General features: G+C 41.6%; 1 protein-coding gene across 1 annotated transcript in view; it reads left to right on the top strand.

Moving 5' to 3' along the window:
- C9 (complement C9) overlaps positions 1–16,481 on the top strand; it is a 37,546-nt gene extending 21,065 nt beyond the window's left edge. Inside the window, exons 7-12 of the mRNA XM_061616920.1 lie at positions 1,405–1,645; positions 3,231–3,356; positions 6,263–6,438; positions 8,769–8,997; positions 10,966–11,149; positions 16,316–16,481. Of these exons, the coding sequence (XP_061472904.1) occupies positions 1,405–1,645; positions 3,231–3,356; positions 6,263–6,438; positions 8,769–8,997; positions 10,966–11,123 (930 nt within the window). The 3' untranslated portion in view covers positions 11,124–11,149; positions 16,316–16,481. The remainder of the gene's footprint in view (positions 1–1,404; positions 1,646–3,230; positions 3,357–6,262; positions 6,439–8,768; positions 8,998–10,965; positions 11,150–16,315) is intronic.
- Positions 16,482–17,444: the final 963 nt, after the last annotated feature.

Here is a 17,444-nt window from a genome sequence, read left to right as displayed (position 1 = left end):
AGTGATAAAGGGCATGTTCGTATGTACACCAATGAATAACGAGTGGAGAATATTATGAAAAATGTAGAGGTTTCCATCAACCACAATAAAACATCTAATTAAAACAATTTCACTGGACTTCCACTTTTTAAAAAATGGGCAGAAAGTTTGAGCTTTTACCAGCTGTAGAAGAGGCAGGACTTCAGTGGTGAAGCTTCACCAGGTATAGAGAGACAGTGATGGGAGGGATCATAGAATAGTAGAGGTGGAAGGGACCTATAAGGTAGGTGTGGATTTTCATGCATGTTGCTGATGATCAACCTGAACTGCTATACTTATTGAGCACTGTGGATTTTAATTTTGACAAGGAGTCCAGACCATGACAAGTTAACCTCCATGCAGAACAACAGATCATAGAATCCTTTGTTGTAAACTTTGACCATTACATTGATATTAGTCTGTAATATAGACAAGCCTGCAACTCTCCTATCAGCTAGGCAGTGATCAGTGCAAGGGGTGAGTAGGTTGATGGCTTAAAAGACGGTAAAGAAGACACAGATTTGCATAAACAAATTATTAATTATTTATTAATTATTAATAACTAATAATTAATTATTATTAATTATCAGTTATTAATATCAGCAGACAAGTAATGTCCTTTTTCCTTTGACTTTAATGTTTGATATGTTGTTATATTCTTGTTTGTATACATTTTTATTCTGCATATTTCTATACTGATAATGTAGTTCTATAAGATTAAATTGCACATTCTACTTTATTTGGACAGATGTGAATGTAGAAATAATTACTATAATTTAAATAGAAAAACCAATCACCATAATGGGCAAGACCGGGGCCAGATAACCTGTGTACCTGCTCAGTCTGCTGAGCCCAGGTACTAACTGTTAATGGGCCACCTCAAGGCCAGGGATGGGGAACCTGTTATCATCCAGAAGTTGTTTGACTCCAACTCCCATCCGCCCCAGCCAGGATGGCCAGTTGTCAGGGATGATGGAAGATGTAGTCAACAACATCTAGAGGGCCACAGGTTCCTCATCCCTGTTCAAGACCCTGCTCTCCCTTCTTATGGGTCTTTGTCTTTATGGTGGGAAGATGTAAAAGAGGATAGGCATTCTGAGTAGTTGTGTAGAAGAGGGAATGTCAGCAGTTGTAGCTTGCATGACAAACTACAGCTCTTGTGATGTCCTCTTCTGCGTAACTGTTAAAGGTACAGGAATCCTGTCCTCTTGTATCTGCCCACTCTATTTTAAACTGGAGTGGACTCAGAGACCTTCAAAGAGAGGATTCCTTCAAATAGAGGACTTTTCTCTATAACGAAGGACCATAGACACAGAAGAACATCTGGCCCCCTGTTTTCCTCTTGGCAGACGCGCAGAACATTAACCTCTTCATTCTGCATTACAGCAACAAACGTTTTTTCATGTCAAATCAAACATTGAACTTGGATCGTTCCAAATGCGGAGGCGTGACCTCCGCCTGACTGACACATTCCTTGATGATTTAAAATATCTGCCCAGCACCTATGACGGAGGAGAGTATTTTAAATTTTTGGAAACACATGGAACTCATTTTGCACAGAAGGGAACCGCTGGAGGAAAATATGAACTACTGTATGTATTGGACAACCAGACGATGAGAGAAGAAGGTATGCACTTCTCCATTGATTTCAATGGGTATACTCTGAGTACAACCCAGGTTGGATATCACCCTATATAGTTATAATACTGAACCATGGATTTTTAAAAAAAATGCAAACATACTTTTACATAACCATTATCAATGGCAATAAAATAAACGATGGGCCCCTCCAGACTGATGTTTCATTGCAGGTGTATTCTGCAACATGCTTATGACACAATAACAATGCATTTGTTGTGGATTTATTCTGCTTTATTAATTGTTCTGTGAGGCTTCCCCAATACTAACACATGACTGCTGTCCAGAGAGGTTATAGTGCAACAATAGTGGGACAAAAACACCCCGGAACATATGTGCTGTAAAAAGTTATGGGATTTTAGCAGGAAGTTCCAGGAGATGCATTAATTCGAAATGACTGCCCCAAAATGTTTCCAGGCATAAACAGTACTGAAAGAGGGATAAAGTATGACTGCCTCCAGATAGTATCATAAGCACAAATCATCATGGATGTATAACACAAAGAACTTCTGGAGGGGCACTATGAAAAAGGAGCAATCTAAAAGCAGTCAATATTGACCTGATTTGTTATTGTTATATGCCTTCAAGTCGCTTCTGTCTTATGGTGACCCTATGAATCCTTTTTTTGTTGTTGTATTTATGCAGCCCAAAATGAAGCCACTGCTTGCAAGAGACACCAGTTCTCAACTTTATATAATCATATGGCCAAAAAAAACCCCAAACCATTTATCCTTTGCAGTAAAGTATATGTGCATAACAAATAAATGATCTAGCTTCTTGCACAAGCAATTTCACTCTTGTCTCTTCACACCGTTGTAAGTTAATCTTGAAAGCTGTAACCAGCTTTTGTATATTGCTGGGGAAATGCCTGAAGCTTGTTCAATTCTGTGGGTGGAATCCAATGTAGCACTAAGTGAGCATTCCATCAGTGCAATGATTTCTGCTTGTGCAATGGAATATTCTGCCTCTCTCCTCCCCCCACCTGCCCCCTAATCTGTTCTAGAGGTTCCACCAACTGGAGCAAATTTGGGGAGCGCATGGGGTGTGCACAAGGAGAGGGGGGAAAGTCCCATTGCACAAGCCGAAATCCTTCCACTGACTGGATGTAGTAGTTGAATACTGGCTGCCCTGTGCTTCCAGGGAAGTGACCTAAGCTTAGCTCAAAAATGCCCCCCTTGTGTACTTGAAGACTCCTTTCTTCCATTTTCTCTTCCCTGTATGATATCTGTCAGCTGATTAAAAATTGATGGATGGATGGGTTGATCAGCTGGTGTTACATCTGATGTATTGGTGAAGCTGGAATTTTCATTACAAGAAATGAACATTGATATTTTAGACTCGTTCTCAATTGCAAAATTGTGACTAATTGTGGATAACAGGAGGAAAGCACCTAAGTATGACATTAGTCATCAAGTAGGACTTAGATGGATATCACCCAGAAATGAAAACTAACATGCCCTTATAAATACAATTTAATTACATTTCCAAATATAATTTAATGGTTCAAGAAATTTGTTAATGCACCTTTCCCTCCACCTGTCTCTAATAAATTTATTTTTAAACTCTTTTTGCAGGACTCACTGTAGTGGATGTAAAAGCCTGTCTGGGTTCTAGTACAGAATTTGGTTTAACAACTGACATGTTTAATGTCAAGGATCATTCTAAAAAATCTGAATGTAAAAGTGACAAGATTAGAAGTGGTAAATATATATATATATTATAGTTTCAAATGCAAAAAAAAATGTAAACAGGTGTTTGGCCACATCTTCTTCTGAAGTATTTTATGTTCAAGTTGGCACTGGAGATAGCAAATATACCACTGGTGCAAGGATCTGCAGCTGTGCTTTCAGCAAAAGCAAATTTCTATTCATCTATCTTCACATTTGGCCAGTAACACAGATTTGCATGATCTACAGTCCAGATTAAAAAATAATTGTGATGAATTTGGCAAAAAGGGGGTTTGCTTATCTCTCTAGACCTTTCCAGACTGAATGTTTGCAGGTTAAAAGTGAAGGAGGGGGACATGCAAGCCCTCCCCTGCCCAATGTCCTTAGGTGTACCTGTGGACTTTGAGCACAAATATCTGAAGGCAGCTTCTGTAGATTTGTCTGAACAAACTCAAAAGCCTCTGCAGGATTGGGAGTTTTAGTAAGGCAGGGTTCCTGATCTCATTGAGTCTTCTGTGTATCCCCAGTTGAATGCAGCTAGAAGCCCCCTTCAGATCTTCACAGTCTAAGAGCAGCCTGTGCACTTGGAAACACTGGGATCAGGCTTTGCATGCATGCTCCCCACTGCTCTTCACACTTTTAACCCTCACATGATTCGGCAAATGCCTGAAGAGAGATTATGAATACAACGTATAGTCTGTCTATGGGTCTTTTATGGGGAAAACTGTGCTCACCTGTGCATTAGGCTGAAGACAGACACATTTTCAGTGTGATGAAATTGAACTGAACACATGGGAGCTGCTCTGAAAATAAATTATTATTTCTTAGATTTGTTAGTTTCTTGCTATCCGAAGGTCTCTGAGTGACTTACAATACTCCACTGCTTGGGAGGGCAGCACATGTGTGTTCATATCTTTCTTTCTTTTTCAGCACTTTGAAATGGTCACTGTCTTCAGTCTTATTTGGCCAAACACTCTATCCTTTTGCATTTATTTGAGAGTATTTATTTCTCACTTAGCAAAATGGCTGTCATTACAGCAGAGAATGTTTCTGGAGAAAAAGGGATTCATAATGAAAAGACCCCTTGGGAAATGCATTGCACCCTGGGCAGAATGGGATGCCTGTCACTGAAGACCATCAGGCCCCTGTCAGGTGCCATGGTGCTCAAATCAGGAACTCTGTGGAACAGGCACTGGCTGGCTCCATGATTCACTGTGGGCGATGGTTGAAGGAGGGAACTACCAGCCAATCCAATGGGAAGATTGTCAGAGTAGGCTGCAATCCTCCTAACTTGGAAAGTCAGGTGATGCTAAAGGGTCAATCAGCTACTACCAAGGGATATAAAGATTAGGAGGCCTGTTAAATTCCCTCAATCTGGGTTGCATCCCTGAGAGAGGCTGCCTGATTTTCTCTGTATCTCTACCCAACTTGAGGAAATCAATTTCTGTGAATGCTACCAGGAACTGACCTGATCCCCACCTTCCAGACTAACGTGCAGCTTGGAACATAATCACTCGATATAGCTCAAACTTCTCCAAATTTTTGTGATACAGTTCTTAACTCAAGAAACATACCAAAAATGCATTGAAATTCATATTTAAGGATAAAATATGTGTGTTTTATGTTGATAAAATTGTTCTACCTCCCTGTCAGAGGCAGTGTGCCATTGATTAGCAGTTGCTATTCAGTCACAAGTGGGCTGAGAGCTGTTGCACTCAAGTCCTGCTTGCAGGTTCTCTATAGGCATCTGTTGGGCCACTACAAGAACAGGATGCTGGACTAGATGGGCCTTTGGTCTGGTCCAGTAGAACTCTTTTTATGGTCTTATGAACTGGAGACCAGTAACCCTTTGGAAGGCCCCATGTTGCTTGTTGTTGGCCTATCATCCTGCTGGGGAAATTGACCTCAAGATTACAAGAGTACATAATTGTATATAATATACTGAGCCCAGTTGGATCCAGCAGGGCTTTTCTTATGTCCCTAAAATACAATTATAATAAAATACATATTTAAATACATTTTAAAATGCACATGTAAAAATGAATTGTCCCTGATGAACTGACGTATGAATAAATACATTAAGTGATATGGACCAGAAATACATTGATCCCTTCATCCATGGTTTCCATTAATAACAACAGAAAACTTTCTCCCAAGTGAAGGTGAAATAGGAAAATCAAATGATCCTTCACTTGATCTACCAGTAATTTCCCCCCCCCATTGTCCCACTGACAAAAGGAAATCAGAGTTGCGGTGAGGATGGGGGAGAAATTTGATTCAGTTCACATTTAAAGGCACACTTACCAAAGGCTGTGAGCACACTAGTTGCCTACGGCAAAGTAATTCCATTGGCCACACCTGGAGGGGCAACGGGTTGATCTACCGATCAGTTGGGAAATCTGTTTGAAGCTGAATTTTTAAAAAATGCACTGAAGCTGAGCCCACCAAGTTTTACAGTAAAAAAGGGGCGAGGTTAGATTAGCATCATGTGCCCCCATTTTCAGAAGAGAGATGTGGAGATGCACTGGAACCAGCAGAACAGTAAGTGTCTCTCCTAACTCACATTTTCTGAAATAGTGTGTGAAAGGAACACAGCCATCTTCTGAATTTGGAAATACAGAAAGCCAAGTAACATGTACAAAAATGCATATACCAGGGTAAAGTGTGCATATAAATGTATATATTAGTGAAAATTATATACAAAATGCATTTTATTTGGGCAAATTGCTTTTCAAAAATGTGTATATTAGGAGAAATTCACACTAAAATTCTGAAGAAAAAGAATCACAAATTGATGTAGAGGTGTGGAGAAGTGAACTTTAGACTGGAAAAATGAGAAACCGGGAGAAACTGGAACAGACGTATTTGCCCATCCCTAGTGGTGAGACAACTTCCCGAGAATCCACAGTCCATTCATCTCCTGTTTCTTTCCTCTGCAGCTGTCAACTCTAGCCGCCATGGAATTATCCATGATGTGATCTCTCTAGTGCAAGGAGGAAAGAGCGTCGTTTTAGCTAGGCTGAAGGAACAGCTGTCGCAAGGTGACGTTATTGACATAGACTATGTCCAGTGGGCAGCTACGCTACCTGATGCCCCCACAGTGATAAAATATGAAGTAAGAGGATTTCCTTCCAAAATTGATATGCATATTGATATGTTGGAAAGGCTTTGGTAATCATGAACTCGAAGACTAAAGAGGGTTCCCCCCCTCTCTCTCCAAGAAAGATCTAAAGCAACCTGTGGTGCTCCAGATGATTGTGGACTGCATCCCTCATTATCTCTGATTATTGGCCATACCACAATCAGAGCTTTCACAATCACTATTACAGTACATAGAAAGGCAGATACAGTAACTCAGGGAAGTGAGCCAAGTCACATATCTGGATCAAGTTATACACAAGTTAACAAGCTAAGTGTATAGACAACATTCTAGGAAATATTTACTCACTTAGGGATCACTGAGGCTAAGACTAGTCCCAAGCTCAGTCCAGGCAGGGAACCCATCAGTGTGTCAAGCAGCCTAATGCTGTATTTTAAATCACAAATATACGGTGAAAAGTCAAGGAACTAAGAATAGCCATTTAGAAGGGGAGGAAATTCATGATAGAGAACATAAATGCCAAGTGTTATGTTTTAAAGATGAGTGCAATATTTACTTGGAGAGGAGAGTACAGTAATACCTCAGTTAACGAAGTACATGCATTCCTGGACATGACTTCTTTAACAGAAACTTTGATACCAGAAGTAGAAATAACATGGAAAGAATAGAGATGGGTTCCTACACCACAAAAAAGAAGAGCAGTTCAACATATTTAAGCAAACTTTTTATTCAAAACTAACAATACACGTGTCTGAAATGAAACAACCAATTCAGGAAAGTCTTGCATACAGATCACTTAAAGGCTTCTTCTAAAATGCATCCAGGGATGCCTGTCTTGCCTTTTTTCTTTTATCATGTAGCATTTTGCTATAGCAGTCTAAAGCTTTGAGCAGTTCTCCGCTTTGTACACTTGAGTAGGCAGGCAAGGGGCAGCCACCACCACCACCCTGTGCTTGGTCTCTCTCCCTCACTCACTCACTCTCTCTCTGCCATCCTCCCCTACACTCGAGCAGACATGTCTGCAGTAAACAATACTTACAGGGCACCCAAAGCACTGTTTACTGTGGAGGTACCTGTGCCACCTGGCAAGGAGCACCGTTCCAGCCTTGCATGAGAGAGCCGCCTGCAGCAGCCGCAGTCTAATAGACAAGGAGCCACATTCTGACTCTATCAGAGTGTGCACCCCACCCACCCACCCACCCACACATCACACCCAAAAAAGACTTTGTTAAAAGAAACTTCTTTCCTGGAGGATTTGTTAACTGAGGTATTACTGTATAAGAGAAGGGAATGTTAGGTGCTTTCCATGTTAGCAAGTCAAGGAAGCTTAGTTCGTGCTTATGCACAGAGAACTGTTGAATCCTCAAATTTAAAGCTTAAATATGGAAATCTCTGGGAAATCTGAATTTGGCTGTCAGGAACAGAAATGTCTACAAGTTGGCAACAGCAGAAAAGCTAGCATGAAGTCAAATTGTTAAGAGGTAGTATGGCATATTTCTGTTTCTTAGATTAATAATATAGAAAGGCAATATCCTCTGTCAAAGGCTGTAATAAATAAATAATAAATGGAACCTAAAGAAAATGGAAATACTGTCTTTTTAGTAAATGTATATTATCCATTTTTTCCTTTCTCTGTCAGATAACAGCTAAGAAATGTAACCTTTTTTCCTTTTGTGACTTCTCCATTGGTATTTACAAAAATTTGGAAAACTGTAATTCACCCACAACATATGTGAAATTACAAATATGATTTAATATATATGCTATGTAATTGTTGGTTATATTGAAAATTGATATATTTTAAAAACACCATCATCACGATGTTATGTGCATTTGTTCCTGCCTGTGATTTAACTCAGCCGGCTCTGGTCTCCTCTGCATGCCTGGAATGAAACATGTTAGACTGGTATGCATGCAGGACAGAGCCTTTTCAGCCATAGCCCCCAAGCTCTGGAATACCCTACCTATCCCAAGAAGCCCACACTGCTTCCTCCCTGATGGTGTTTCAGAGACTTCTGAAAACCATCTTGTTCTGGAGAGTCTTTGGGAGGGACTGAAGGTTTAGCCTGAAACTGATTTTATTTTCCCCCTTTTAAATTTTACCTCTTTAGTCCCCTTTTAATATCACTCCTCTAGAATTGTTAACTGTATTTTATGTATTTTTTATCTATTTTAATGTTGTGGGTTTTTTTTACTGTGTGTGATCTCATTGTGAGCCACCTTAAGTGCCCTGCTGTGGGGAGAAGGGCGGGATAGAAATATTTTAAATACATAGATACATAATAAATCATCATTGGCAAGACAGTAGCAACAAACTGCATTAAGGTGTTTACATTTCTCTGCAGACATATCCAATTTCTACTCTCGTACCACTGACGATACACGACTCCAGCATAAAGAAACAGAATCTGGACAGAGCTGTGGAGGACTATGTTGCTGAATACAATGTGTGCAAATGCCAGCCTTGTCAAAATGGTGGGACCGTCATACTGCTGAATGGAAGGTGTGAATGTGGCTGTTCCCCTTACTTCAGGGGAGAAGCCTGCCAGATACCCACACCAATTTCTGGCCCAGGTTAGCTCAAGAATTTAGAGTTCACTTCCATATTCTGTTCAGACCAAGTGGGTTTTGAAGAATATATAAAACTGTCTTACTGGCCCATCTAGCTCTATATTATCTACTCTGGCCTTGCTCAAGCAAACAGTGATTGCTGGACTACACCACTTAAGTGGAGGGAGATTGCTTGCTTAATACTCTGACATAACTCCCTGCACCTAGAAAATCAGAAGTTATGGAGAAAAGTTAAAGCATAGCTTTCTCCACGATGTCCCTCAACCATAGTCTCGAATGGTACAATCAAGGAACATGCTTTTTTATTTGTTTTTTTTAATTATTTTTACTTGCTGTCTTCTGTTTCCTTTGGAAATTAGGCCAGTAATCTCACTGGCAGCAGCTCTCCAAGGTTAAAAATATGCAAGGTATTTGAGCCATCATGAAGTTTGAATTTCCAGAGAGCCTTGCACTTTAAATTGTTTTTTGCTTCTTGAAATGTTACCCATTGTCCTTAGCTAAGAATCAAAACAGTGACAATCCATCATCCCACCCCACCCCCAAACAAAGCCATCTATCCCTCAGAGCAAGACTACTCGTTCATCTATTGCATGGAGATTGGATGTGGTACCACTGCCACTAACGCAAAGCAAGGGTCACTGTAACATTCATCAGGATGCGCCAGTTCCCCCCCCATCTCCCATCACTCATGCTAGGTCTGTAGCTCAGTGGTAGGGCATCTGCTTTGCACGCAGAAAGTCCCAGGTTCAATCCCTGGCATGTATAAGTAGGACTGGGAGAGATCCCGGTCTGAAATTCTGGAGAACTGCTGCTAGTCAGTGCAGAAAATACTGAGCTATATCGAATCACTATAAGGCATCTTATGTCTGGGAAGCCCCCTTGTTCCATCATGTTAAAGACAGGGGAGTGCCAGGCACTAAAAATGCAGTTGCTCTTAGATTAAAGCACCTATTCATTTCTTTATTTAAAAAATGTTTCACTTGGTATTAAGATGAAGCCATCTCCTTGTTTCTTGACATATTATTTATTTATTACATTTATATCCCATTTTTCCTCCAAGGAACTCAAGGTGGCATGTATGGTTCTCCCCCTCCTGATTTCATGCCCACAGCACCCGTCAGGTAGATTAGGCTGAGAGGCAGTGACTGGCCCAGGGTCACCCAGTGAGCTTCATGGCCAAACAGAGATTACAACCCTGGTCTGCCAGGTCCCAGTCCAATACTCTAACCACCACACCACACTGGCTGTCAGATCCCCGAGTCAGGGCTGGCACCAGCCCGCTGCAAGCCCTGCCTCCCCTGTGTGCGTGTGCACACACTCTCTTAAATATGCCCAGTTGTGCCATCTCATGTGTCAGCATGCATGCATGCCATCACCCAAGATGGTGGCGGGAGGCTGATGCATGAGGTGAAGCGACTGGGCATGTTTAAGCGCTTGCCAGCTGTGTGCTCATGGACAGGTGTTGTTGGCTGGGAGAGCAGAGCTCCTGCTCTGTAATCTACACCACCGTCCTGCAATCCACTGGTGCCAGGCCTGTCCTGAGTGCTTATAAAATGCATAGATCTTAAGGGCTGAAGTACAAGTTTGGTACAGACCTGGTACCAGGGACCTACAGCTCTGCCACACAGCTATCAAACGGCAGGGTGGAAGCACAATCTGTAGCAGAGAATTTGGGATTCCAGGTGTGTGTTTGTCACTGTGCATCACAAAAAGCGGCTGGCAAGGGGACAGCAAGTGTGGGAAGGGTTAAGCATGCCACCCCTTCACTTGAAAAGACACCCTCTTCCTTCTGTTTTGCAGCTGGTTCTGCAATACCCCTATCCATCTAAGAGACATTCCCATCCCAAATTGCATCTTGCCTAACCATCTGGGCTTACAGACTTGAAGACTTATTGTAATAACCGCAATGCAAGTGTTCTTAATGTTTTGATGTTAGACTCTTAAGAGATTTGCACTCCAATCTTAATTCAGTCCAGGCCGTCACTGATGGGAGCTGGAGCTGCTGGTCTAGCTGGTCTGCATGTGTGCAAGGAGAACGCACTCGAACGAGACAGTGTAATAATCCTGCACCCGGAGCTGGGGGCAAGCAATGTGCAGGAGATGCCTCCAACTTGGGCTATTGCCCTTAAATAATGGTGCAGAAGACCAAAAACAGGTTTGTAGCTATTTGATGTGTGCAATGAATACAGTGCAGCTCCCCGAAAAGGGACACCACAGCATATGGTCATAGAAGGGTAAAATAACTACTTCCAGGTCTTACTGGCTCAGGAACATTAAGAAGAGCCTGCTGAACCAGGCCAGTGGCCCACCTAGTCCAGAATCCTGTTCTCACAGTGGCCAACCAGATCACCATGTTAAGCCTTTAAGCAGGACCTGAGTACAACACCACTCTCCCATCCTGTGGTTTCCAGCAACTGGTATTCAGAAGCATGCTGCCTCTGACTGTGGAGGCAGAGCATAGGAAAGAAGGGGGTGACACCGGTCCCCATATAAACATCACTACTTTGTCTCCAAGTCCTGAGGTAGGAATGGCCTAAGGTCCCATGCAAGTGGACTGAATTGAATAAAGTCTTGTGGTTCAAGGCTGGCTAAAAATCCTTCTTTTAAAATGGCTAGTAGTAGTAGTAGTAGTAGAAAAATCGATCGTCTAAAGAGTGCGATTCCGCACGCCATGGATACAGTGAGCGAGCCAGAGTCGGCCAGTGGTTCTCCGATGGTGTGGGATCAGTTCCAGCTGCTTCCTTCTAATGAAGTGGACAAGGTGCTTTCAACTTTAAGGCCAACCACCTGCTTACTCGACCCTTGCCCGTCGTGGCTCATTATGAGCTGCAAGGACAGACTGGGCGAGGGGATCAAGGCGGTGGTAAATGCATCCTTAGAAGAGGGCGTAATGCCATCAGCCCTCAAGGAGGTAGTGATAAAACCAATTTTAAGGAAGCCCTCCTTGGATCCCCAAGATTTGAACAACTTTCGCCCAATCTCAAACTTACCATTCTTGGGCAAGGCGGTTGAGCGGGTGGTGGCGAAGCAGTTGCAAGTGCATTTGGAGGAAGCAGATTATCTGGATCCATTTCAGTCGGGCTTCAGGCCTGGATATGGGACTGAAACAGCCTTGGTTGCCTTGGTGGATGATATGAGGAGAGCGTTGGATAGGGGTGAGTGCACCTTCCTCGTCCTCCTGGACCTCTCAGCAGCTTTTGATACCGTTGAGCACGGTATCCTTCTGGATCGCCTGGAGGGGTTAGGCATAGGGAGCACTGTATTGCAGTGGTTCCATTCCTTCCTCTCTGATAGGTACCAAAGAGTAGCATTGAGGGATGAGGTCTCGGACCCTTGGCCTCTCACTTGTGGGTTGCCACAGGGCTCCATCCTCTCCCCAATGCTATTTAACATCTATATAAAGCTGCTGGGGACTATCATCAGGAGATTTGGGCTGCAGTGTCACCAATATGCGGATGACATGCAGCTCTATCTCTCATTTAAATCTTCACCGAGGTTGGTTGTAGAAACCCTATCCAAGTGCCTGGAATCGGTGAGTGGCTGGATGGGAAGGAATAAGCTGAAGCTGAATCCTGACAAAACCGAGGTACTGTTCATGGGAGACAAGGGAAGGTTAAGGGATTTGGACCTGGTGCTCAATGGAGTACAACTGCCCCTAAAAGACCAGGTCTGTAGCCTCGGGGTCATTCTTGACTCCCAATTGTCCATGGAAGCTCAAGTCTCGGCTGTGAGCCAGGCAGCGCTGTATCAACTCCATCTGATACAGAGGCTACGCCCCTACCTTCCCAATCATCTGCTCCCATCGGTGCTACATGCCCTGGTCTCCTCTCGCCTAGACTACTGTAATGCGCTGTACGTGGGGCTACCCTTGATAACACTCCGGAAGCTGCAACTGGTACAGAATGCGGCGGCATGCCTGAATAAAGGCAGCCGCCGGCGAGATCATATCACTCCAGCGCTAAAAGAGCTGCACTGGTTACCAGTTGCTTACCAGGCCCAATTCAAGGTGTTGGTTTTGACCTTTAAAACCCTACACGGTTTCGACCCAGTCTATCTAAAGGAGCGCCTCCAGCATCATCAGCTATGCCGCCCAACACGATCAGTCTCAAAAGACCTTCTCTCCATCCCATCAGTCAAAACAGCCAAACTGGTGAGGACGAGAGAGAGGGCTTTTTCAATTGTGGCCCCCACCCTGTGGAACTCCCTCCCAAATCATCTCCGCCATGCCCCTTCTATGATGAATTTCCGCCGGGCCTTGAAGACCTGGCTCTTCAGGCAGGCTTTTGGGGTGGGCTAGATTTTATCTTCATTGTTTTTAGATTCTCAATGTCTAGGTATTATATGCCTATGTTGTACGTCGCCCAGAGTGGCTGGACAGCCAGCCAGATGGGCGACTAATAAATTCTATAAATAAATAAATAAAATAGTAGTAGTAGTAGTAATAGAAGAATAAGAAGAATAAGAAAGACCTGCAACAACATGTGGCAGTGTGTCCTCCTTCCTAATAGGAATGTTCCTGTTCATTCCAACCAGCCATTCCCTTCAAGCAGGGCATTCCATTCTCTCTCCCCCCCAAACCCTTTTCTTTTCCAACTTACATTCAGCATTCTGTGATTACTGAGCACAGTAAGGTTTAGCTTATATGGTTTTGTTTTGTTTAAATTCTCCCGAGTATGCTGATATCTCCCTCTTGTTTCCCAGCGGCCCCATTTTGGTTCTGTTTCTGTTGTCACTCACCAGCTGTGTTCGCTGTTAGAAGGAGCTGTTCTTATTATCTGTGGTCCTGGGCTCTAATATCCCAAACTTCTTTCTCTCTGTACTGTCAGTAGTTATTTAGGAATTTCCCAGGCATGTGGCAATCATTGTCTTCATTTATGTCCCCATCAGTTTGACACAAGTTTCGGGCAGCAGTATGCAGTCATCATGAACTTGACAGTGTAATCATTTATCTTAAACCATTTTTAACAAATGCTTAAAAATTCAGATTCTCAATGCAAATATTTCACTGACTCGTAGAAAATGCCTGTCAAAAGAAAGAAACAAAGCACATTTTCTCTTTTTTTTTTACAATAATTTTTATTCAAATTTTCATAAAACATACAAAACAAAATCATAAAACATTCAAAGACAAAAAACAAACAAAACAAAAATGATTAAACAAAAAAATAAAATGTTGACTTCCCATTTGTCGCAGATCAAATCAGTTATAGGTCTACAATATATAACAATCCTGTCTCTTAAATTATATTATAAGATCACTTTCCTCCAGTAGTTATCTTAATTAATCATCAAATCTCATAAACATTACTTTATTCTTTCCACAAAAAGTCAGAGAGGTTTCAATTCTTTAAGAAATATATCTATCAATTTTTCTCCAAATAAACATGTCGATTAATCCATCTCGTTAATAATAATAATAATCTTATTGTCATAACCATAGTCCAAATAAACATATCGATTAATCCATCTCATCAAAATCTGTTAGGTCCAATAATTTCAATAGCCATTATTTCATTATCCATATTAATTCCATCTTCCATCTTCAATAGTCCTGTTAAGTCCAGTAATTTCAATGTCCAATCTTCCATTATCAGTATTCCATAATAATCTTGCTGTCATAGCCATAGTCATATAATAAGAGTCTGATGGGAATTTCCTCTATCCCAAATATTTTCTTGCCATCAATTCTGAATAAGTTGCTGAAATATTGTTGTAAAGTCATATCTCTGTTCTTCTTTTTTACAAAATGCACTGGCTCATCTCTTGAGAGTTTTTCCATTGTCACATGGCTGCAGTTAATTCCATAGATTTTCTCTATATCAAGCTCCATCACGTCATTCCAGTCCAGAAGATTATCCAAGCCATTGATAACTTTATCTCTAATATCTTCATTAATTTCTTCAGAGATAACGTTAAATTCCAAACAGTAGATTTTATTTCTAATATCCATGAACTCCAGATCTTTTTCCAATTCCACATTTGTTCCAATCTCCAGGGCTTGTATCTTCCCTTTATTTTTTCTTTTCTCATCTCTGATCTCATTCTCCTCTCTCACAGGATCCCCTATTTCTTTAAGCTCCTGCGTCATTTTGCTCAGTTCAATTTTCAGCTCCTTACTGCCCTGTCGCAGGGTTTGTTTCGTTATCTCAATCTCATCCATTATTTTCTGAAACATAATTACTTCCAGATTCTCAGCCACTTTCTTGATTGCCATTTTTAAAACCACGAAAACAAAACAAAACAAAAATAAAGAAGAACCACTTCTTATTTCAGCAACAATTGAGTTAATATTCCAGGCTTGATGACATCACAGTATAAACAGAGCAGCCTGCCTTATCTCTCTATGTTCAAGAATACAAAACAAATTTAGTTCCCAGCATCAAAACAGTTAGTGGCGTCGTGAAGAAGCAGATTCGTCAAAATAAAATAGACCAAAAAGAGAATAGTCCCAGACAATATAATGTTCCTCGGAATAGAAATCCCTCTTCTGTTTATATCTTTAGAATGCACTTCCAGGACAGCTTTTTGCAATAGAAACAGAGATAAGCTGTTAATTTCGTGAATAACAGAGAAGAGTTATAGCTCACCCAGAAGTTCTTTAAAGCTGATTCATTTGACAAATCTCTTTTTGCTGCAACAATTTAAACCAAGTAAAAAAAATAATAGAAAGAAGGGTGCTTGCCTGTTAGTCCATTTTCTCTTTGAAGAAAAGATAAACGTATCGCATTAATCAGATAGAGCTTGTTCGGAAGTCCGTCCGGCATTGCTGGCTGGACCTTTTCTCATAAATTAATGAAATCCAGTCCTCCCAACAAAAACAGGCTTTTGAGGTTGATCTCTACGTTTCTCCCTGCCCGGGAGAAATTTCATCAGTCAAAAAAAAAATGTTCTGACTGATTTATATCTGAATAAGCTTCTTTTGAGGCGGGAGCCCATCTCAAAAGCAGGCACAAGCGAAGTCACCCTTCCCGGAAGTCCCAACAAAGCACATTTTCTCAGGGTCTTGCTTTGGTCTATGGCTGGGGTTGCCTCAGATAACATTGTGCACTGAAGACGTTTGGATGGCAGTGGAAATATTAAAGAGAGTACTGCACAGAGAGACCTGCATGATACCACCCTAAGGACATGTGCAGAATTTAGACTATGGTGTGTAACCCAAGAAATCTCAAGTTTAGTTTTGCAGATCTCACTTTTTGGGAAGCCATCAGCATTCTTTGAAAATGCAAATGTAGAGAAGCAAGGATGTCTGCATTGCACCAGCCTCGCTTACATTGTGGATTCTTTGGTTAGTTGATCTGTCTGACTGTGTGTCTTTTGGCAGGTGTCTGGTAGGAAAGTGACACAACTTGAATGACCCTCAGATTGGCACACAAACCTCCTGCCATCAAAGAGTTTTAGAAGATATGCCAGATGATCCCTAAATTTTGGAGTTCCTGCTCTTGTTATTGTTTTTTTAAAATGTTGAGAATAAATTGCTGGGCTAGACACTGCTGTGTTATTTATTGGTGTCATTTTTTTTGTTAAGTTTGTATTCCACTCTTTCTCCATGGAGCTCAGCTCAGGGTTTTATGGCTTGTTTGCTTAATCGATTTGTAAAATTATTTATATGCTACTTTTTGGGCCCAAAAAGGACCCTCAAAACAGCTTGCATGAAAACACAAAACTAATACATTCAAAACCAATTAAAATACTACAAAACTGAGAACAGAATAAAATAGTTAAGTCACCAAAGATTTTATAAAAAATACTGACTAAAGCTAGGTGGAAGTCTTAACAGCTTGTTTAAAAGCTTAAAAGAGGAGGGAGCCAGACAAGCTCTTTAGCAGGGGTGGGAAACCTTTTTTAGCCTGAGGGCCGCATTCCATTCTGGGCAACCTTCCAGGGGCCACATGCCAGTGGTGGGCGGGGCCAGAGTAAAATGTGGGTGGAGCAATGAATGTAAATTTTAAATTTGTACAGTAGACTAGTTTCTACATACACTCACATGGTCCTTTCCAATCTCCATCCAGACAAGCGAGAGTCATTATCAGAGTTCAAAGACATTCCAGCCAGGCAAAAACATTTAGGGCATAAAGCAAGGCCAGTGAGAGGCATGGCCTCAGGGGAGTTCCAAGGGCCAGACAGAGAGTTCTCACTCCCAGGCCTGAGGTTCCCCACCCATGCTCTTTAGGGACTTCTATAATATGAGTGCCACAATAAAATAGGTGTTATGTCCAACAAAGCAGGGCTCCAAAGTAGGGATGGAGGAGAAATTCAATTTGCTTTGCATTTAAAGCAGAATAGATCAAGTCCGTGCTTTCCAAAACAATATGAGAACCGGAACACAACCGTCCTTCATGATTTGCACTCCGTCCAGTTTTGTAATGCAGTTCTCCAACCAGTGTTTACAACATGCATATTGTAGGGGAAAACGTGCATAAAAACGAATATATTAGTGAAAACAACATGCA

The sequence above is a fragment of the Rhineura floridana genome, chromosome 1 (assembly GCF_030035675.1).
Source record: "Rhineura floridana isolate rRhiFlo1 chromosome 1, rRhiFlo1.hap2, whole genome shotgun sequence".
Taxonomy (NCBI): Eukaryota; Metazoa; Chordata; class Lepidosauria; order Squamata; family Rhineuridae; genus Rhineura; species Rhineura floridana.
Note: the sequence above shows the minus strand (reverse complement) of the source record. Positions and strands in the feature narration are given on the sequence as shown.